Consider the following 23,766-nt stretch of genomic DNA (forward strand, 5'->3'; position numbering starts at 1 on the left):
TGTGCATCCAAGGCCAGTTTATAAACCATGTTAAACCTTGTTACTTTGTACATGTATATACGACGTAGCTTAATATGCAGAGCAATGCTAGTGTTGTGCTGAATCTGTTTTAGGGGACACACCTAAATTCATTGTAAATTAGTGCAATAATAATAAAGGGCATTCAATTGTATTCTATTCTATTCTATTCTATTCTATTCTATTCTATTCTATTCTATGCTTTTACTTCTCACTAGCTTAGCTGTGCCCATTTTAATAAGCCACATAGCTTTATATTAAATTATTCGATCGATGAATTAATTATTTAACAGTTCAGATTCCCGGAGCAGTTCCTGTACAATTAGTAAACGAATGAACGAGCATTTTCATTTGAATAAACTCCAGCCCAAACCAAGGACGCGGACATATTTTTTACTTGTCTGGGATGTAGTTTATAGATTCCCATAATTTCTTGCCACATAAAGGCTGGAATTTCGTGGGCTGGAAGAACAGAGTTTTGACTGAAAGAGAAGCAGGTCCAGAGAGATCAGTCAGGAGCAGAATGGAGTAAAACCCCATTTCAGAATAAGAGCCTGAAATCTGAATGCATTAGGGAAGCCTGCGTCATTCACTGCAGCACACTCTCACAGCAACACCGAGGGAGCCAATAAGAGGCAAGGCTGGCTGAGTGACGGTTACTTCAGCCAATGGGATTTAACCATGCAAAGGGCAGCTCCTGGCCAAACATTTACATTACTTTTTACTGGAATCCCATCATAAATTCTGAATGGTCATATTTAATGGACACCCATTACTGTTACAATCCAGTTACCATTTAGAAACATCACAATTTATTTTCTGGTATTTTAAATGGTTTTACAATACCTCTAAATGTAATATGTATATTATAAATAATGCAATAATGTGTGCTGTGGTTAAAATGGACTGTGGGAGGAATGTCATAGAGATGTCATGAGGAGAATGAAAAATTAAAGAAAAGCGGTTTAATGTCCAGGAAGCTTTAGTGTAAAGGGGTCTGCTGGGTTTCCATGGTGATAACACGTGACTGCAACACTGCTAATGCCATGCGGTGAGAAGTGTCCGGGTGTCTGAGGGCCTTGGATGCGGACGGCCTGGCTGGTGACCAACAGAGGCCCATGAAGACAGAGGGTTGGCCATTGAGAAGCCGAGGGTTTCGTGCCGAACCAGAGATACAGCTGCCCGAGTGAGAGTCAGTCCGCCAGAAGACCCTTGACGTATTTGAGAGGAATGGCCGCGTAACTGCGGCTATCTGTACCGGTCATTTTCACCTCTCCCGCAGTCAATGCCACATGCACGAACTGGCATGTACGATTTGCCCAGTACCCCAGATACCAGTTGGATCATGTTCATCCCTGACACACAAGTCTCTCACCTCTCTAGGCTGTCTCTTCTCCTCCTCTATCAGCCCAGCTCTTATTTTGCTTTTCCGCTTATGTTGTGTCATCCCCCCCCCCCACCATCTAAATCCCAAGTAGAAAAAATACAGAAAATAAACCCGTTTCTTACAGCCAAGTCTCCGTGTCACGTTTCTCTGTTTGCCATCCGAAGACACTCTCACGACCATGGAAAAGTTAGTGCGTGCTGTTGTCATTCAAACACCAAGAAAAGACCCATCCAATAATATACCGGAAAGAACAATTCTCCGTCTTTAAATGCTGCCTGTCAAGCAACAGAACAGACATGAGGAGCTCTGAAAAATTCAGAGCAGCGGCAGGCTGTTGTCATTCAAAGTGTCTCCCTGCTAAACTCTGGTGCTTCTTCAGAGTGAGTTTTGTGACTCTGGCTACAAAGAGAGACAAATTTTGAAAAGTGTGCCGACACGCCGAGGAAGTCGCCATGGAAATTGAATTCAAGCAGTACGTGGGGAACAGGAACCTTAATTCATCACTGCGGATGAATCCTCTCTAACGCCCAGGTCCACCCAAGCCACCAGGAAAATCCCACGGGACGGACAGACTGACAAGCCTGCAGATGCAAGATTTCCACGAATCCAATGAAACCTGAAAATGAGATCATGTTCACAGGACGTTGCATTCTGGTATATTCAGGCTGAACGCAATTAATTCATCACATATTTCAACACATATTTCTGATGGTTTTCCCTGGTGCGATGAAACCTCAATAGTTTTGAAAGGACAACGAATATGGTTTCACATTTCTGGTTCACAGCAGACAAATGAATTGGATATTTATGCTCCATCTGCCGGGGTCCATGGCAAAAAGTTGTCACCAAAGGGAATCTGAAGTGGATAGAGCTTCCAGAAAAAAAGTCACAGTACTTACAAAGGTTGTTTTTTTGGTCATGATGAAACAAACAGGTACTCTATAAGTATGATATAAACTCTGGGGCAGTGTGGCTGAAAGTTACTCACAGCTAGTTGACGTTAGCACATTAGCCTCCTTGAATAAACATGTTATTCATGTTTACCAATGGGTAAAAATCCACAAATTAGCATTCTTTTGGGGGTTTTGCATCTCACACCATCGAAAAGTATCTTGTGTGTAAGTAGAGATGGATAGTTCGGATCCAGCAAGCAAAAATCCAGACCAAGATCTTGATTTAGTGATTGGTTTAGCATAAAGAACCACAGAGTACTCAATTGGTTGGATGAAACAAAATCTCGGTCTGGAGTTTTACTTTCTTGACCCAAACTATCCAGCTCCGCTTACACACAAGATACTTTTCGATGGTAAGAGATGCCTGCCTTAGCTGTGCAGCCGAGCAGAAAGGAAGAGAGCGGGGAATCCGGGCGTCCGGCGTCACGGTGACTCGCGACTCACCTCGTTGTTGGACAGCTGAAACCAGGGCTGCTTCCCGTAGGTGAAGATCTCCCAGAGGATGACCCCGAAGCTCCAGACATCGCTCTCCGTGGTGAACTTCCTGTACATGATGCTCTCCGGGGGCATCCAGCGAACGGGCAGCATAGTGTGTCCGCCCACCTGAGCAAAAAAAAAAAAAAAAACACAGCGAATGGCATGTCAGCAGGAGGCATAGTACTTAAGGGTGTCATCAGAGGGCTGACATTGAAGGTCTGAGCACAGGATGCTTGAGGAAAGGCACTTAATCTGAGCTACAGGAAATCATCATCCACCATTATAAGTAAGATAAGATAGGAAATCATTGATGCTTCTGGGGAAAATCAGCATTACAAAGATAAATCCTAATGCAACAATCTCTCCCCCTGAGAAAATAAATACATAAATAATCAAACAGCATGGGGAAGCGTGTGGCACCAATGAGGTGAAACACGCCGCGCAAACATGACAGGGGCCCTATTTTAGTCTCTCACTTTCTCTAGAAAGATTAGCAGTCTCTGCTACTTCTGTGTTTCTTTTCTTAGCTGCTCGAAAAACACACACTGTGTAAATCTCTTACGGCATACGCTGGCACGTCGTCATAAAAACGACGCCACCCAGTTACTTATGTTTGCAGCAGGGTGTTTAAAGCAGGACCCTTTTACGGCGGGCCACTGAACTTGCCTGCGCTAAAAGCTAGACATAATGAAATCCCAAAACTAGTTCTACAGGAACCCAGAAAATGAAGAACTGCAGCCCCCACCCCCGCCTCCCGCCCCACACACACATAACACGCACAACATACCCAGACAGAGGGAATCAATTACGGCACCAAAGGGCCTTCGATTGAGGCTTTAAAAAGGAGAGGAAATTCAGGACTGAGTCTTGGAACAATCGACAATCTTCAAACTGCGCAGCAACTTAAATGGGGCCTTTCTAATAGCCACCCGCAGTTAGATATTGAGTAAGAGATAAAGTGGCCACTCGTCTGCCAGCAGACACTATCTGTTTCTCTCTCACATGAATAGCACTGTTTGTGAGACCATAGCAAACAGGAACAGTCTTCCCATTGGCGGCTTTGGGCATGCAGTAATTAATGAGTGGATTAACAGTGCATGTAAATTCACAAATAACTCACTTCATCGGAACTCCTTGCACATTCTACCTGCCACATACTGCATTTTTGCAAGAGTGTTTTTCAGTATTTTTAGCATGAAAATTGCATGTATGAGGGGAATAGGAAAGAGAAACTCGGGGGAACAGAGTGTAATTCTGTAAAATAACACCGTAAACGTGAGGAACATAATAATCAGAAAGGAGTGTGAAACTAACAGCCTCTGCACGGTTATTCTGTGAGATACGCCCATGAGACGCATGACGTGCTGTAGACGTGTTCTGAGACAAATGGTGCTGTAAAAAACAGAGACTCATTCATCAAGAGAAGGCAGGAAGTCCCAGGCTCTCCAGCTCACTGATGGGGGGGGGGTGGGGGCACACATGTGTCACAGATACTGGATCAAACATCCCTTTAATCAAGTAAATGGGGGCTCCATTCCAGCAGGATATTACACAGGTGTTGAGATACGCCCTTTAAAGAAATCAGGTGGATAGACGAGGCCAGACAGGATTACGGAGGTAAGACACTGCAAAAGGCCGCATTCAGAGTGTGATTCAGCGAAAAGAGTCAGATTGGCCCAAGCTTCCGCCTTTACAATGAGGGCACAGGTACAGTACAAGCATGTAGCGAAACTGCATTTCGGATGATTAAAAGCACTTCAAAAATACATCCAGAAAATCGATTCCTCATCAAGGTCCTCATTACGTCTTAGACGCCATGGCTTCCGCACACCGCTCAGCGTAAACAAATGAAGCGAGGGCCGGCGTTTTTATTAATTGTCGCACCTGGCAGAGCGCGCCTTAAAACGGGCCCATTTGTCACGGGCGCCACTGGGCAGCGATCTACCGCGGTGGCGCTCTCGGGGTTAATGGGCCATTTGTTTCCGTGGGAGCGCAGGTTTGCCGTCGGAGCGCTCGTCTTGGGGAGAGGCCTGTGGCACGCCGGGGATCACAGCATAAAATAAGGCGCAGTCTCTGCAGGGATGAGGGGCATCTCCGAGCCCCGCTGCGTATATTCCTCCACGTCAGCAGCACAGGGCTCCCCGGGGCTGGGCAGTACTGACGCTCCTCACCGCCTCCACCTTCCGCTTTCGTTTCTCAGCCTCCTCCTACAAGAACTTCCCACATCCATTTTCACACCAAGGCATCTTTATGCAGCAATTAACGCTGTGACACGGAGCGATCGCCTGACCGGACATCGCTTTCCATCACCTAGATCTAAGTAGCCTGCAGTTCTTTGGAACGGCCTCCAACCTCGCTGTCTAGCTTAGGGCCCAACACACAAATACACCATAATATCATATCAGGGATGTGGTCCCCTGGCATGGTCAGCTGGCTGGATCAATTCGAGACAAATCTGCACATGTATTTTCATGCATGTAACAGTTGTATTACCTCGTAAAAAGTCTGTAGGGTTTGCAAACTACCCCAACGCCTTTGATGTCGCTACTTTTAGTGAGAATCTGAAAGTCTGAGTCATGCCAGACGCGTGATAGTTGGCAACCCTGGTGCCCCAAACCCACAGTTCCTACCTCTGAAACAGAATGGTTTCAAGCACGTAAGCCGCAAAGGGAAGCTGTTGATAAATGTACCACAGAAAGAGACGCTGAGCTCTGTGGTCACACAACGTAAAGGAAGCCAGGACTGAGCATCCCGCTGTTTCATTCCCAACTGTGTGTTTTACGGACACTTTCTATGAGCTGCCATAATGCTGAAATACAGCATTCAATAAACCGTGTGTATAGATAAACCAACGGGAGCCGGTGCATTAATGCACCATTACAGGTGTGACTATGGCGTGCCGACTCGACCGATTATCCCAAGATGGGTCGAGCCCGGTGAGCGAGTGAGTATCTGCTCTCGGCATGTTGCTTCCTACACTTCAGGTTTTTTTTTTTAATAATCTTCTTGGCTTCAGATCATCCTTCCAATATTTGTCTTCCATACACAAAACAAGAGCAATATTTGTGGACATCTGAGATGATATTTATGATGTTTAGCTAAGAATTATCCAGCATGGATGTGTTACTATGTTTGCAAAATTCCAGGAATGATTCCCCTCTAACTTCCCAAGATCAAACGTTTTTGGTAGATCAGTTACAAAGGGTTAGATTACATTGTTTTGCAGTTCAAATATATGTGTTAAAATATGCAAATGAACAGTCAGCATTTTGACATTATGACCGGCAGCCATATTGAATGTATGCGTGAAAATGTCTGTTTCCTAACATTGCCTTAGGATATTTAACTGCTGTATAGTAAGTATTTGCTCTCTTTTGCTTTGCCTGCTCAAACAGCGTCAGAATGCACAAAATCAGCACTCATCTAGCAAGTACCTGACATATGTTCCTACAGAATCTCAAATCAACGTTTCAACCTCGAGATCACAATGGAGAACTGACAGTAAGCACTGCTGCCCTACATCAAAAGTACAAAGAGTCTATTCTATAGCAGGAATTATTGGACATTTCATACTTATGTCTTCTAACAAAAGATTTATCACACTTGATATATACGGAAGGGTCAGTGGTGTAGCCTCACCCCTCCAGGGCAGAGTTTCCTACCCTAAATTCTGCAAATTCTCCTGATGATTCAACCCCCCAAAGAAGGTGAATCGGTGCCCGTAAATTGCCAATAGTGAGTTGGTCTCTGGGCTTGGTGACAGACTGGCATCCTGTTCTGGGTGCCCCAAGCTTCCCGGCTTGGGCTCACAGGACAGGCTTCGGCCTCACAGTGACCCGGGCTGGATAAGCACTGAACGCTTACCCTCGAGAATCCACAACAAGGCCAGAGAACTATGAAAAAGTGTCGACTTTAAGAAACGCTCTCGGCATCACACCGAAACTGCTGAGGCTGGCCCCGACCGCCCCCGAGATGCCGCAGAAGTAGCGGGACGCCAGCGAGAACCTGCGGGGGATTTAAATAGGTCACTGGGGTTCAGAGCACGAACAGCACTTTTCAGAACGGAGTGGAAGAGAAAGCGCCACTCGGCCCACATGCACAGCGCGTGACGAGCAGCGTAGTGGCAGCGAGTCGATTCGCTGTCATTATCAGTGTGACACCAGCTACCAGCAAATGCTCCCGCATCGTCTCTCTGTCTGAGCCTCTCTGGCCCTGCGGCCCCAAAAGGAAAATGAACATCATGGAGGTCTCCTGGATCACAAGAACCTCATCTGCTTGGGATTCTTGAAAGCACACATCTCAGATATCCGCCATGTGTGGATGCGACGCCGAGAGGCAGAATGAGGTACCGCTGCACCTCCTGAGATGCAGCCCCCCCCCCAAGCAACAAGAGGAGAACGCTGAGCTGCACCTCCCTTGAAGCTCACGCGAGGCCCGGAAGGTCTGTGCTGATCTGACAAAAGCACTGAAGCCACAGAAGCAGGTTTCTTAGTAGCTTAAGGCATCCAGTGAGCACCTTGAATTCCTGCCACTGCTTCAAACCGGCGCAGATTCAGGCAGGGGTCTATCAATCCATCATCCGTCACACTTCCGGGAAAAGCACCGAACGGAATACATGAAATCATCTCCACGTTTGTGCTTTACGAATTATGAACATTTTTGCATTACCTCCCCAAATAGTGGGTTGACACGTAAATGCCAAAACTGAAGTGAAAATTACACAGATAAATTCAGGCCCTCGACAAGGCCTGCTATTTCATTTCTGAGCGAAGTGCTCTAGTTTTCTCTTTGCCCATAGTGTGTCTGCATGCGTGTGAGAGAGACAGTGTGCACATGTGTGCCCAGCCATAGACTGGCATCCCATCCGGGCTACATCCCAGCCTCGAACCCTAAGCTGCCTCCATAGTCTAGCCCTCTCCACACACACACGCCACATTTGACAAGCCACCCAGATCTGGCAGAATACGAACCACATTTAGCACAGATTAACCATGTTTACTGGCTGGTATTTTTACAGGCTGTGTGTCATTTTAAAGAAGGATCATTTTAATCACTCAGATATTAAGTAAGCCAGGCTGAATATCACTGGCAGGGTAGCAGGGACATGCGACTGTATATTTGTATCATTTTGTATCTCTGTACTTGGCTCAGTGAAGCAGGGAAGATCCTTTCAATGCAAGTGACCGCTCATCAACAACCACGTTCATGAACTAACCGCATTCCTAAAAATGGCCGTTCCTCCTTTACATGCATATGGAATTCCTGACTTCAGAGAAAATGAACTCCATTCCTGTTCAATTTCATGCAATCTAGCTAGTCATATACCTATGTTTTCTATATACACTGCAATAAATCAAAATATTAATAAAAAAATGGACAGACAGACTGTATTTATCCCAGAGGGGAAATTAAGATGCAATTAGGTGTTTTCCAATTAATGTGCTAATGCAAACATAATAAGGTTTTGTTTACTTTTTAAATACTCTGAAGACTGCAAATACCGCTGTAGAATTGACTGCGTTTTAGGTAAACACAAAGACAATTAGGCACATTAAAAATGGAAGGAGGCAGCCAGTCTGTCTAGCCACCAGTGGGAAGCACCTTTACCCGGTAGTAGTCAGTGCTGTAGATGTCCCTGGACATGCCGAAGTCGCCGATCTTCACCAGCAGGCCGTTGCCCACCAGGCAGTTGCGGGTGGCCAGGTCACGGTGCACGAAGTGCTGGGAGGCCAGGTAGACCATGCCGGCGGCGATCTGGGTGGCAACGTGCAGCATCTGCGACAAACTCAGCTCCCCGCCAGTCTGCAGAGGCTGACCGTCCACCAGGATCATGGCGTCCGGCCCGTGAGATCTGTGGGGAACACAGCACGGTCAGAGGGGTCCGCCACAAGGCGTTACGTCTCCCCAGCAGGACCTGGGAGATGAAGAGCGCACCCTGCTTCTGCCGAGTTTGACGTGTCCCTGGGTCAACAGGTTAGTTTGGGTTTCAGTTCTTTAACCAATCGCAGTCTTCATTGTCTGACATCACCACGTTGTTTTCTGTTAAGCGATAGGGTGCACAGATTTTTAAAGTAACTTTTATAGTGTTTGTCTTTTCTTAAGGGACATGTCATAGATATAAAATATAGAAACATGCTTACTTGCAAAAGCTGTACAGAGCAATGTAAGGGAGCGTCTTTATTTCATGATGATAATAATAAGTAATAATAATAATGCTCGAACCAGCAACCTTCAGAAGCATAGAGGCTTAGGCAGCTGAGCCCCCTGCCGCCCCAGGCCAGGTGACTGGATGGCTGGAAGCATTGAGTTTGAAAATGAGGGGGAAAAAAAACAGACCAACACAGTGATGTCATACGATGAAGACTGTGATTGGTTGAGGAAGGGAAACACAAGCCCCTCCCTTGTTACCTCAAGGACACACTGAACTCCAGATGAAGGTGCAGATGCTCCCCTCCGTGTTTTAGCTCCCCGCACCTCAGGCTGAATGTCAGCTGCTAGCTCTGGAGCCACAGTGGGTCACAGTGAGCTGACACCACAGCCAGCTGGGCCGCGGGTTTGACTGTCGCCCCTGTGAACTGCTGTCTCTGAGTCACCCTTAGTGTGTCACTGTCAGCCCCACGATGGACTGACATCTGTTTCCAAGGAGATGCACACTGTCACCTTGCCCAGGATAAGCAGTGCAGAAAATAGCTGGCTAATACTGCATCTTAAATATGTACACAACAAAAAAAATTGCCAAATTTTTTTTGCACAAATGCTGAACGCGATTCTGATCAGATGATCATGTCAAGTAAAGATTGATTAGTTTATCAGTTCAGCTATATCAAATTAGCTTTAGGATGTGTTAGGATGTGTATGGATTAGTTCATCTTTAGGATGTGTATGGATTAGTTCAGCTTAAGGGTGTGTATGGATTAGTTCAGCTTTAGGATGTGTATGGATTAGTTCAGCTTTAGGATGTGTATGGATTAGTTCAGCTTTAGGATGTGTATGGATTAGTTCAGCTTTAGGTTGTGTATGGATTAGTTCATCTTTAGGATGTGTATGGATTAGTTCAGCTTTAGGATGTGTATGGATTAGTTCAGCTTTAGGATGTGTATGGATTAGTTCAGCTTTAGGATGTCTATGGATTAGTTCATCTTTAGGATGTGTATGGATTAGTTCAGCTTTAGGTTGTGTATGGATTAGTTCATCTTTAGGATGTGTATGGATTAGTTCAGCTTTAGGTTGTGTATGGATTAGTTCAGCTTTAGGATGTGTATGGATTAGTTCAGCTATAGGATGTGTATGGATTAGTACATCTTTAGGATGTGTATGGATTAGTTCAGCTTTAGGGTGTGTATGGATTAGTATATCTTTAGGATGTGTATGGATTAGTTCAGCTTTAGGATGTGTATGGATTAGTACATCTTTAGGATGTGTATGGATTAGTTCAGCTATAGGATGTGTATGGATTAGTTCAGCTTTAGGATGTGTATGGATTAGTTCAGCTTTAGGATGTGTATGGTATTTCATGATACCAGCATAATGATATCAGAGGGAAGATCAGGACCTCCCCGTGGAATATTTTCTAATAGTGTCATATGAAATGCCTCACAGGCATGCCGGCATTTAATGTGCCCCCCCCCCCCCGGGTGAGAGCTCTCATCCTTTACTGATGGGGGCTCTGACCCTGCCCTACCTGAGGAACTTGTTGAGATCTCCATGCTTCATGTACTCGAAGACCATGATCAGCGGGTCACCATCCACGCAGACGCCGTAGAAGCGGACGATGTGGTCGTGCTGCAGATTAGTCAGCAGCTCCGCCTCCCTCTGGAAATCCTTCCTGGCCCCCAGGGTCGGCTCCTTCAGGGTCTGAAAGCCAAGGGAGCCTTTGTTCCGTTGCCAGTTACTTATCTACTGCTGCGGCCTGTACTGCCAACAGAAGGTTCTGGAAAAATTCTGACATTTCCAGTAATGGGTTTCTGAGTAGTATTCAGCTGTAAGGCCTGTACATCTGACTGGTGTACTGGTATGCCCACTTTAGAGTAACGAGTCGGTTCATCTGCTCAAAAAACCCAACTGACAGCTTCAGGTGTTGGCCGCTGGGAACAGTGTGGCCTGACAGCACAATCGGAAAACGCAGAAAATCACAAGGAAAATTAAAGGTTTCTGACGTCTCTTTTTTCATTAGATGAAATAGGAACTCATTTAATAAAGTCATTTAAGCAAATGAAAAAACTGATAACATGAAATAAAGTAAAATAAGAAAGAAAAGTCTAAATAGGCGTTTGAATTTACATATTTATACACGGTGGTAAATATCACAGTAACTGCAAAATGTGAATGATAATGATCAACGATACAACGCAGCATAAAGCCTTATTTGTCTGTTTCATAATTTTAAGGGCTGTTCTCCGTTTAGAAATCATTTACTGCACAAAATAGCATGCTTGCTTTAAAAGGCAAATATTTTATCATATGTCCATGTAGGCAAATATGTAACCTTGTTAGTAAAGGATTTGGAAGCAGAGATGAACATGAAATGAACATTTCACGATCTGCTGAAAGTTTGTGATGGTGCGTGCAGATTACCTGAAATCTCATTAGCTTCTCTCTCTACTCAATTTCAGTTATTCTGACTTTCAGGTTGCATCAGAATCTGTCCTGAATATATATGACGTGAAACCCAAATTAGTGGGACGTTGAGGACGCCAACTAGGGATGTGGATGTGCAACTGCGCTGCAGCGACTTTCATTTCAACACATTAACTGTGTGAAGCTCCCCTAACAGGACCTGTAGAGGGTCACCTGGCCCTTTCACTTCCGGGTCACAGGTACCCCTAACTCCTACTAGCAGGAAGTGTAGAAGGCTGCCCGGCCCTTTCACTTCCGGGTCACAGGTACCCCTAACTCCTACTAGCAGGAAGTGTAGAAGGCTGCCCGGCCCTTTCACTTCCGGGTCACAGGTACCCCTAACTCCCACTAGCAGGAAGTGTAGAAGGCTGCCCGGCCCTTTCACTTCCGGGTCACAGGTACCCCTAACTCCCACTAGCAGGAAGTGTAGAAGGCTGCCCGGCCCTTTCACTTCCGGGTCACAGGTACCCCTAACTCCCACTAGCAGGAAGTGTAGAAGGCTGCCCGGCCCTTTCACTTCCGGGTCACAGGTACCCCTAACTCCCACTAGCAGGAAGTGTAGAAGGCTGCCCGGCCCTTTCACTTCCGGGTCACAGGTACCCCTAACTCCCACTAGCAGGAAGTGTAGAAGGCTGCCCGGCCCTTTCACTTCCGGGTCACAGGTACCCCTAACTCCCACTAGCAGGAAGTGTAGAAGGCTGCCCGGCCCTTTCACTTCCGGGTCACAGGTACCCCTGACCCCCCCCCCCCCCCCCCCCCAACAATATGTGTGGACGCCACACCATCCTGAAAATGTCCCGCTCCCAAAAGCATTAGCAATGACATTTCTGTCGCAATCCTACAGGGTCCAGTCTGCATCTCTTTCTGAGATACACTTTCGCTGATCCCTCTGTAATGGGGAGTTTCAGCGACACATGGCACTAATTAATTTTGATTATATTTCCCTGGCTGACTTTATATCCGGAGTGCTGAAGTATATAGATGGATGCTGGCTCAAATGCACAGGTGGCGACGCATCCATCCATATCCGCAGCACGTAATCACTCCCGTGCTGCTAAATGCCACGTTTGTGGGCCCACCTGTGTGGCCCCGAGCAGAAACTCCCCCAAAGAGTCAGACCTTAAATAAGGATCTTTTGTTTAAAGTGAAACATCAGCAGATTGAAATATCACAATAACAAGAAAATACACATGATGCAAATCAACAGGGAAAATGTTACATTAGATGTAAAGATACATCAGCTCCCTCTCCTTCTTATCTAATAATCTTATCACAGCATTGGTGGACACCTCATGATATCCAAGCAACTAGAGGAGGCGGGACCATGACATCTGATTGGTTGGCCCCACCTCCTCTATTTACATGGACCCACCTCTTCTACAATCTGATTAGTTATCTCTCTGAACCAATCAATGCGACACATAAGTGTGTAACACATGCAGGAGGGGCGTAAATCAACAGAAACATCCATAAAGACAAACACAATCATGATGATCTGCAGCTACGTTCATTTTAGCAGACGCACTGGTTTGTGCTGCACTGGCTTCACACAAAAAAAAAATGAAAAAGAAAAAAACGTGCAAAGAATATGGCCACTTCGGTGGCTTTCAAAGTGTGGCCTGAAAATCAGCTTGACGCAGTCCAGAGACCCGTCAGGAACAGCAGCCTCACCTTGACAGCTACCAGCATCTTCTCCTTCGTGGGGCTCAGGTTGTAACACTCAGCCAGGAAGACCTTCCCAAAGGCTCCTTCCCCGAGTTCCCTCTTCAGGACGATGTCTCTGCGCTTTATATGCTGAACGTCTGCAGACAGGAGGCGGAGGCAGGAGATCAGATTACAGCACTGCTTTCATCATTCCTACAACAGTGGACCTTCTCTGACGACACACACTTCCAGCAATTTGCATTATATAATGTCAAAATGACAGATGAAATTTCACATAAAAAATATATAAAGGGCTATGTACACTCGGTGACAAAAAAGCAAAGCACCCAGAAGTAATGTTACGATTTGGATGCAATTTGGTACGTGTGCAGACCAGCGATGGGTGTGTAAATGATTCGATTTGCAAGGAGCTGGCATGTCTAGTCACCAGACACAGAGGATGCCTCGTAGACACATTAGACAGCATTACCAGCACTTGACGGAGTTTGATAGGGGTCACATTGTGGGTTTGCATGAGGTTGGGTGGTCGTATCGTGCAATTGCTCAGCATGTGGGGCGTGCAGGTGTCACGGTCACCCGGTTTTGGAAACAATGGGCACATGAGGGCACCCACACACGTCGGGAAGCTTCCGGTTGCCCAAGACAGACCACACCAAGGGAGGATGATCGGGTTGTGTGCCGAGCATTACAGAACCCCAGGACATCCGCGCCTGCGATCCGGACACAGGTACTGGACTCTCTACAACACCCTGTGTCATCCTGCACCGTGTCTCAATGACTGCCATCAGCCAGACTATGGGTTCGCCGTCCCATAGCGTAGGATGCTGTTAACACCAGCGCAGAGACGGCTGCGTTTGGAGTGGTACCATAACCAGGAGGCATGAACCGATAATGAGTGGCGTCGGACCATGTTCACCGATGAATATCGGTTCTGCATGACTGTCATGTGCCGTATGGCGGTGCCGAGGGGAAAGGACCAATCCTGACAATGTTATGGAGAGACACACCGGTGTTACTCCTGGCATCATGGTGTGGGGAGCCATAGGGTATGACATCATGGTGTGGGGAGCCATAGGGTATGACATCATGGTGTGGAGAGCCATTGGGTATGACATCATGGTGTGGAGAGCCATTGGGTATGACATCATGGTGTGGAGAGCCATTGGGTATGACATCATGGTGTGGGGAGCCATAGGGTATGACATCATGGTGTGGAGAGCCATTGGGTATGACATCATGGTGTGGAGAGCCATTGGGTATGACATCATGGTGTGGAGAGCCATTGGGTATGACATCATGTTGTGCGGAGCCATAGGATATGACTTCAGGTCATCTCTGGTAGTGATTCGGGGGACCCTAATGGTACAGTGCTATGTCAGTGACATCATGTGTCCACATGTCTTACCCCTCCTGAGACAGCACCCTGATACAGTCTTTCAACAAGACAACGCCAGTCCACACACAGCACATGTGTCTATGGACTGCATGCATCAAGTTGAGGTCCTCCCTTGGTCAGCCAGGTCCCCCGATCTTTCCCCAGTCAAGCATGTGTAAGATCAGCTCAGGCGTAAACTCAGACCCACTACCAGTCTGCAGGATCTCGAGGGCCAGTTACATCAGCTGTGGGCCGACTTGCCACAGGAGAGGATACAACGGCTGTATGACTCCCTTCCGCACTGCAACGCCGCGTGTATCCAGGCCCGGGGTGGGGGGGGGGGGGGAGTGTCACACCCTACTGAGACATGGGACCCGCAGCGTGCCCATACTGCCAACTTTATTGTTCGTTTGATGTGATATTATAATCATTCTGATACACTTTATGGTCACATGACCTTTCACCACATGCAGATTCATTCCATTTCCACCAAATGCTTCACTTTGTCACTGAGTGTACTTTCCATTTGAAATGGCTCTCATTTAAACCACAATACGTAGACCAGAATCACCTAATTGCTTTGTAAGTGAATACCTGAGTAGGTTAACCCATCGCTTCACCTTCTTAACTAGAAGCCTGCCTTCTCCTATCTTGATGAACTAAATGAAGGGCTGAAAAATTTGCCCGTTAACATCCGCTGAAAGACGTCCTCTGCAGAGGAGGCTTCTGCGCCATCTGGTATTTACTGAAATATTACCCCAGCCTCTTGTGGAATAATGGAAGACACAGGGCAAAAAAACAACAACAGATATTAGTCAAAACAAACTTTCACAAATGGTCTCAGTCTGGGTGCTAATCACTGCCGGGTACTTAGCGAAATTAGAGTCACTCTGCCGTACAGGAGTGGCGCTATGATCTGCTGATGATATGCAAATAGTGATATGTTTTCCATAGCGAGGAGCCGTGAAAATCGCGAGGCGTTTCATCCTCCCAGCGTCGAGGAAGACGGGAAATACAAAACAGCAGCTCGTGTTTTACTTGATTCCGCGTTTATAGCTATCGAAACAAACCTCGGGGACCCGACAGCTGAGAAACATCTGATGAGACTGATGAACTCTTCAGATCAGCCGCAAACAAACAGGCGTGCGGAGAGCTGCGGGGGTCTTTACGTAATCGGATGAAACGTCCCACGTTCGTTTCATGATTCAGAATAAAACGGAAAAACCGAAGGCCTTTGGTTGGGCTTCGTCGTTAAGCCTTGACATTTATAACATGTAGCTGCTCATGCAGGATAATGCAAACTGCCTCTGGCTAATTCTCTGCCGGGGTCCTCTGACCCCCCCCCCCCCCCCTGCCCTGTTCTTTCACCGTTTTGGCTCCTTCCTTCAGCTACAGCTGATTTCAGCAGGTCCCCAAGGCCCTGTTAGCAATGGCAGACAGCAGGAGCTGAAGTCTGAACTCAATGCTAGCGAGGAGCATCTACCTCATATGTGCCCTGTGTCGACAAAGGCCATGCAAAGTCACCCAAGGGATCCAAAACCAGCATTCAAGGGAATCAAACCCAGCTATAAGTGATGGCACAAAATTACAAACGTAAATATGTCACATCTGCTCCGAAAGTGTGACATTCGTGAGGTTTAGAACCAGAATGTGATATTTTATGCTCCAGCTGAAATATGGGCTGTAGCACTCGACCCTCACTCAAGAAAAATGCCCTTGCTTTGATGCCGCTAGAAGGGAGAGAATGATCGTCGGCAAGGTCAGTGAGGGCTTAGACGGGGCAGTGCCATGCGTCGGCCGAAGGTAGCAAACCCGTGTGGCACTTTACAGACGCCCAAGGTCTGTTGTAGCACTGAGGCCACACCAATTAACCTTGACATTCACAAATATGCGACTCACCTCACACCACCACCTCTGTTCTGTAAGCAGCACGAACAGCGGTTCAGCTACAGAACCTCAAAAACTAAATGTGCTAACTGATCACCGGGAGGCAGTCACCGTGTCTGAGGGAATCATCACATCCTTATTCAGAGGACCACGGTGGACCCAGATCAGAATGTCTCCCCACTCAGAAACCCGGATAAATAATAGATGGCATGATTTCAGGGGATAGCACTCAAGGTACCGTGGGTGAATGCGTGTTGCAGAATGCTTTTGGGCTCGAGAAGCGAATAATTGAAGATGGCAGGATGTTGACGGTGGAAAAGGAGAACTTTGCGTGTCACGGCAACACGCATTAAAGAAAGAAAAAAAAATCAGTTTATTGGAAGCCATATTTTCTGTTGCTCTAAACCAATGGTTCTCAAACTCGGTCCTCGGGCCCCACTGCCTTGCTTGTCTTCCAGCTATCCCTGCCCTACACACTGCTGATTACCTGGATGAGGTGTGTTCAGTCAATAGAGAAGCTGAAAGACAGCTGGGACTTGTGTGTGGGGCAGGGGTAGCAGGAAAACAGGCTGGGCAGTGGGGCCCGAGGACCGGGTTTGAGAACCACTTACCTAAACCCTACACAGCCTCCGCTGGATGACTCTTTAAAAATTAGATGGGGGGGCATCCCAAATAAATCAGACTAAAACAGCAGCGACAGAAAGATATCAAGAGAGAAGAGAAAGTGCAGCACTGTCTGGCCCTGATACTCTCCATTACAGTCTGTATGGCCGTGTTTTGGAGTGTTAATGTAAAGCCCAGAAACGCGTGAATGCGTGCGATAATGGGGCACGACGCTCGTGGTATTTCCCTCCCTCCCGTTTCATCGTACGTTTGACACACGCCGGGAGAAACGTGCAGAGACGGTCTCCAGGGAGCAGCTCTGAAGGACAGATGAGGGCAAACAGAGCCCTGAACCACCGATGAACCTGGAACAGTGAGCACAGCTGTCACAAAGTCATCAATAGGTAATGAGCTTTAAAGTGCAGAAATAGATTCATAAATAGATGTGCAAGACGCCTTTTCACGGGTTACAGAGAAGCCGTGCTTTCTGCTCCGGGGACCGAATCAGCTGCTGCCACAAGAACGCAGCTCACGCTTCTGCGAGCCGCCAGTCCCATTCTGTCCTCGTACCCTTTCCACATACCACCACCACTCTACCAGCAGCGTGAGAGTTATGCAAGACGTACACATTCTGCTTCATATAGTACTAGCAAAAATTAGGCTTGAGGCAGGTTATCCGATACTTGGTTTGCTCCTTCCTGGCAAGTGTTAAGTTACTGGTCGGTCTTCATCAGTAGTACTGAAGTATAGAGGGTGTCGGCTCTGTGACCGCAGTGAAGATGTTGGTGTTTGTGGTTGACCAGCATGGGCATTCTCAACTCGCACCAGGGGAGCCCTATTCCAGCACCATCTGAGCTGTCTACTGTACATCCGCTGCCTATTTCTGGTGTCAGTTAAGGGAAAAGTTAAGGTCTCCCTTGTTCCTTATGTCTCCAGTCTAGGTCTACCTTGACCTACCGTACATGTTATTGTGTAACCTGATAATAATAGCTTACAGGCACGGGAGAAAGTCAGAAAGGTGGCGACGGAAGTCTGAAAGCTCCTTCTGATGCATAAAGGGTGAGAAACACAACAAGCAAGCGGAATAATCTGGGAAGGACACGGTAAGTAAGTTTAAGAGGTTTAAGACGGCGTACAGCTCTTTCGCTCGGTCTGCCGCTCGCGGCGGTTGGCTCGTCCGGCCGACTGTCGACCGTGGACAGAATTGGAAATGACAGATGAGATAACAGGGAGAAACCTGAACGAAAAGTGCTTGGTGAGGACAGGTCTAGAATTTCTGAGCTAAAGGCTCGATCGCGAGAGGTGTGGGTACGTGAGGTGAATAAACACCGGCGTAGCATCAATCTCGTATCGATTGTAGCCCGCTTCTCTTGAGTTTAAGGCTTGGGGGGAGGGGGGCAGCACTCTGTGGCCTACAATATGTGTTGGATTTCTGAGGATGGACCTGAGAAAGCAATGGGGCTTATAGGAAAGAACACAACACAGACACATGAGCCGATGACAGGTTTACAGTGGAGGGTATCGCCATCATTAACCCAATATGAGCATCAGTTTTGGACATGAGGAGTGGAGGTGCTGACCTTCATCAGAGACCTGCAGGGTCCCGGGCTCTAGGTGGGGGTGGGGGGCTTTAAATACCCCATAAATATTCACTCACTCGATCATTAAGTGCTATGCTGCGCCATCCAGTCCTATCTTTAGCCAGAGAGCTTCATATGTGTCTTCCTTAGGCTGAGAAAAGCATCTTCTCTGCTGCCCGGCACCTCTGGCTCCTTGGGGATTTACATGCTGTCATTTGCCTTCCTTAAACCAACAATTTACTGGCCCGTTGGTGACCCAGGGGCCAATCAAGGGACACGCTGTCCTGGTCACTTTAAGGCCATGTGTATGTGTGCGTATATGTTAGTGAGAGGTGCTACTGTGTATGTGCATGGGAGAGGAGAGGATTTAATTCCCATCAGAAGCCAGAGTCCTCTGGACCTCCTCCTGCTTCTTCAAGACTGGGGATTAGCAAAACGCGGATGCTTTGAATTTATCTCTCCTGAGATGATGGACATCCATGCTCACACATACTCACTGTTCTGCGCTCCACGCCACGCGCTGCGATAGTATGTTCACACGCGTCTTCGGTCCATGTCCCAATGCAGGACAGGCACGTGCGATACAGCCCAAATACGGGATTTAAAAGCAGAAAGAGGCACCCATCCCTACACGCATTTTAATCACTCGGTTAATCACGTCGAGACGGATTTTACGTGAAATCTTCATAATCAGAGACCTGAGGGGAGGTTCACAAAGGGTTGTTTCAGTGTCTGATCATGACGCTCACTAATAGGCCTATTATGAAAAGATGGCATTTTCATGGCGAAAAATCAAAAAGCATTATGGTGTTTAGGGTGGCAGATTGCGACAAATCTTTAATTAAAACAGCAGGCCGGGGGATAAGATGAAGAAGCCACTTGAAGCGATAATAGAGTCGGGGAGATAGGATCTGCAGCTGGGCCTTGCCGTTCGGCCACACCGCTCTTTATTTGGCTAAGAATCGGAGGTCTCGTTCCCCGCGGGTCCGCTGCCCGCGGTAATGAGAAAGGGCTTATCGCACACTGTGTCCCAATCAATCACTCGCTTCTGTGTACAAGGCGGCCCTGTTTTTCGAGTCAGAGAGCAGCCGCACCCCAAGGGGGGAGCGGCCGCCTCACACCCAGCCCAGAAGATCTCACGGGGGTGCTTTCGTGATGTGACTTAGTGGTAAGAGGAGCCTGCGAACACGCCATGACAAGCCAGGGGCTGGCCTAGTGCACGCAGGCCGGCAGAGGAGACGGCCAATCTCAAAACGAGACCTTATAATTGTATGCGCAATACTCTCAGACACCAGGAGGCGCTGTGATGACTCGGAACGCCGAGTGAAAGCCGGGTTGAGCGTGGCTGAACTTTTATGACAAATAAATTATGAATAAATGAATAAATTATACAAATCATTTACAATTAATGAATTTAGTTTCTCTCAAGGCCACCTAAAACAATAAGTGACAATTATTGCTGCAGAAATCTTCCAGACTATCGAGGGACTAATCCAAGAGACAGTGTCCGAACAGGTGGCCTTCCTTTGGTGTGAATTAGACAAGGACAAAGCGTCCAGACAGTAACCTAATGCTAATGATGTGTTGGGCACCCCCTCACTGTTATGGACAGGGAGAGCAAGAGGGAGCCTCTCAGGGACAGTTTATGGAGCAGTTTATAGGGCCAGGAAATATTACTGAATATATTCAGGGGGGTGAACAGGAGTAAAAGACCATAGAATTAACAAGGGAGACACTCACTGTGTGACATGTAAGTTTGATCTTGCTAGAGCAGAAAACTCACTGTTATTACTAGAATTTGATAATCAAACATTGAAGACTTGAAATGGAATGATTAAAGATTCACACAGAGCGAAACACTCTGTATTGACAGCAGTCAATTGTGCATAAAAGGTTATTAGTGCTCACACTTCTGGTTAATCGACTGGCTCTGTTTGAGGCAAAGGGGAAATCCTCTGTCATAATGGGGACACTATACTGACCTAGACGTTTCCTGCTGGAACACATGAATGGTGTTTAATTATGTTTTTTTCAAAGGAGGCAGTTGTTGTGATCGCCCGGGAAGCGGGTGAACGCGCTGGCAGGCGAGCGAGTAGGAAGCAGGCGAGCAGGCAAAAGCAGGGTGAACGGGGATTTATTAGGCGAACAGGGTGCAGGGAACATCTCACGACGACTAACATCAATGACAGACGAAGGACTCAGGCAAGACATGGACTTAAAAAGACAGGACTGGTTGAAAATAATCAGACACAGCTGGGCACGATCAGGGAAGTACACGTGGATAATCAGGGGGGCGTGGCACACACGAGGATTGTACGAGCTGGGCGTGACAGCAGTACACATTTCACTGTGCATGAGGTACAGTAAGTGCTCATCAGAAGTGACTCTGACAGAACAGAAATATGTACATTATTACGTACAAAGGACCGTGAACAGAGCAATGGGAAGGTTATGAAGCGTACAGGCCGTGTTCATGCCAAGTTCCAAACGATCTCACTCTCCAAATGATTGCATTAAGCAGAGGTCTGCAGAAAACCTCTCTGCGGACAGACAGCTCCCTGAAATGACCATTTTCTCATTCAATGGCTTATTTTCTCCTTTTACGAAAACAAGAACTTTTTCGTGAAATGTAATGTGGAAAATGGCAAGTTTAGGGACCGGCAAAAATTGTGAGTCAGCTGAGCAACAGTTCCAACATCTCCCCTGCCTTGGGGGGGGGGGGTGCCCTGGCACGCCATACACCACCCTTGTCCTGGTACTCATCCTCAGCAGTAGCTGCCTAGCTTCCCAGCGAGCTTCAGCCATCGTTGTGTTTACTGCCAGACAAACCCAGTGCTGCCGTGGATTGGTTCAATACTAATCAAACAAATCAAACTTTCTGGTCGCCTCTGATCAATCGAAACTCTTCAAGAGAGCCACGATCAAGAAGCTAATAACACTGTTGTAAAAAATATGCAGAAACAGCCGAAAGAAACAATTTTTAAAAGTATATATATTCTTAGGGAGCACCGGTGTTCTCTTCCTGTCGGGCTAGTGTCTGTGGAGAGTCGATGTACTCACGGGAGTAAGAAAACACTCTTCTACTCTGTGAGACTTGACTGTTATGCTGATTATTCTCACAGTGAACGTGACACCCATGCAACGGCGCAGTGAGTGGTTCAGTGGTTCAGTCTCTACGCCCTTCTTCGGAAGCTCGCCGGTTTGAGGCCTGGACTCTGTGGGCCCTTGAGTGAGGCCCTTAACCCCCAGCTTCAGGGAGGCGGCATGTTGGCCTTAACCCCTTCTCACCTGTCTGTGTGTCTCACATAGTACAAAATGGGATGAGAGAAGCATTCTGATATACCTGTGCTCATATTTGTGTAAATGGCAAATAAAGGATCATTGTATGTCAATTAAAAATGGGGGAAATGGTTTAGAGTCGGGGTGTGTGGAAACATGAGGTATGAGGGGGGTGTCAGCCAGCCCTTCACAGCCCATAATGTAAACCGAGGAGAGACCCAAAGAGGGGCGGGTCTTAAGAAATGCCATCTCAGGTCAAACTGGCATGTGGTCTGTCTGAAATTACAGGAGCACAAAGGTCAACATTAATCAATTTAATCGCTGGTTTCTATCCAGGCCACGGATACAAATCCAACCCAAAATGCAGAAGTGCGCTCAACACTGCGAAGATGTCGCTTACTGTCCATTGAGCTACAGCCGTTCAAACAACAGACTTGCATTCTTTAGTGTCAGATTTTTAGTCTTCAGGGTTTATCTGTTGAAAAACAATATAATATATATATATAATATATATATATAATTTTGACCCCGAAGGTCAGAAGAATGCCCTGAGGCATGCAGTCAGGGGGGGCATTTTTAGACTGAAAAGGGGGATGTCAAGTCTGCAGACTGCAGAGGCCGTTTGGTTCTGACAGATGCTGGGGGAGGATAGTGGAGAACAGACACTTTATTGGGGGGGGGGGGGGGGGTCCTTGTCCCTGACATTAAGTGGAGTGGGTGCAGGGAGGCTGAGGACTTGATTCTTGAGTAACACTTTTGAATTTGGCTCTGAGTGGGAGAGCAGCCATGCATGTATGGACAGAGTCCGAGGCTCTGATGCAAGGACAGCTGCTCCTTACACCGCCTGAAGTGATGTGAGATAGCGTGTGGAGAAAGGCCAATGAGAGGCTGAGAACGTCCACCAGACGAGGGACTGGGACCTGGCCCGGAACACGGGGGCTTGGAGGAACAAGCAGACCGTCGAGCTGCCATAAGGAAGCGCGTGAGACTTTGACCCCGCTGGCATGGAGAGAGGAAGCTGCTACTGGGCAGCTGAGCTTGCCGGTAAACAGTGAGGGAACCTCCGTATAAGCCAGATGGTGAGTGACATCCCGGAGAGATTGTCCACTCCCTGACCCACTGTGACCCAGATCAGCCAGAAAGCCTCCCCCAGTCTGAGAGAGCAGAGGCTGGCCATGAACGGTTGAAGCCTTGGCTTCCCGTCTTGACACCATCAAAAGCTGGAGGTGACCCAAGCCACGGAGATAAACTGATGATGTTATTTAGTGGTACACTAGCAAAGTCTGGTGCCGTCAGGCCTGATGTAACACAGCTGGCAAACACAGGCCCTCTGCTGGCGTTACATTAACATCATCTGCTAGAATAGCTCGGCTCATATGCCCCCCCCCCCCACCCCTCCCGGGCGCCACTTTCGAGATCTGGGACAGCCATCTCTTATCGGCTTCAGGTTCTGAAGTGACAGGCCCGGCTGCCTGGCATGGCAACGGTGACATTGAGCTGGGAGCATCTGTCCTCAAGCTCCCAGTAATGACAGTTCTGGTTCCGGTTCCGCTGAAATGCGACCGCATCGAGGGGATGCTGGTTCACTCCTGAGGCCACCAGAGGTCAGGATCTCCAACTCGGACAGACAGGAGAAGGAACCCGACTTCAGCCTGAAGGCGGTAACTAAGCTTGGAAAGTCCAACCACAAAGAAGAAAGACCTGGGGAGGTAGGAAGGCTCCTGCTGCCTGGATGACTGACCTCAGCCTGTGCTCCCCACCGCTGCTCCATGGCTGACTTGGCAGAAAGTTTACGGGTAGATTCAGTAGCTGTCAGACCATCCATCCATCCTGCTGAACTCTGAACTCACATCCAACTGAGGACACTTCAATCCCGGCAAAACCTGCCTCTGTGCAAAGCTCCTTTTGGGCCCGATACTATAGGCT

The 23,766-nt window shown here is 47.5% G+C and overlaps 1 protein-coding gene across 1 annotated transcript in view; it reads right to left on the bottom strand.

Annotated features, from left to right (window-relative positions):
- The window catches only part of ntrk3b (neurotrophic tyrosine kinase, receptor, type 3b), a 112,992-nt gene that overhangs the window by 3,079 nt on the left and 86,147 nt on the right, over positions 1–23,766 (bottom strand). Inside the window, exons 13-16 of the mRNA XM_048969528.1 lie at positions 13,123–13,253; positions 10,517–10,689; positions 8,443–8,686; positions 2,803–2,961 (exon numbers count right to left, since the gene is read on the bottom strand). Coding sequence (XP_048825485.1) covers positions 2,803–2,961; positions 8,443–8,686; positions 10,517–10,689; positions 13,123–13,253 — 707 coding nt within the window. The remainder of the gene's footprint in view (positions 1–2,802; positions 2,962–8,442; positions 8,687–10,516; positions 10,690–13,122; positions 13,254–23,766) is intronic.

The sequence above is a fragment of the Brienomyrus brachyistius genome, chromosome 11 (genome assembly GCF_023856365.1).
Source record: "Brienomyrus brachyistius isolate T26 chromosome 11, BBRACH_0.4, whole genome shotgun sequence".
Taxonomy (NCBI): domain Eukaryota; kingdom Metazoa; phylum Chordata; class Actinopteri; order Osteoglossiformes; family Mormyridae; genus Brienomyrus; species Brienomyrus brachyistius.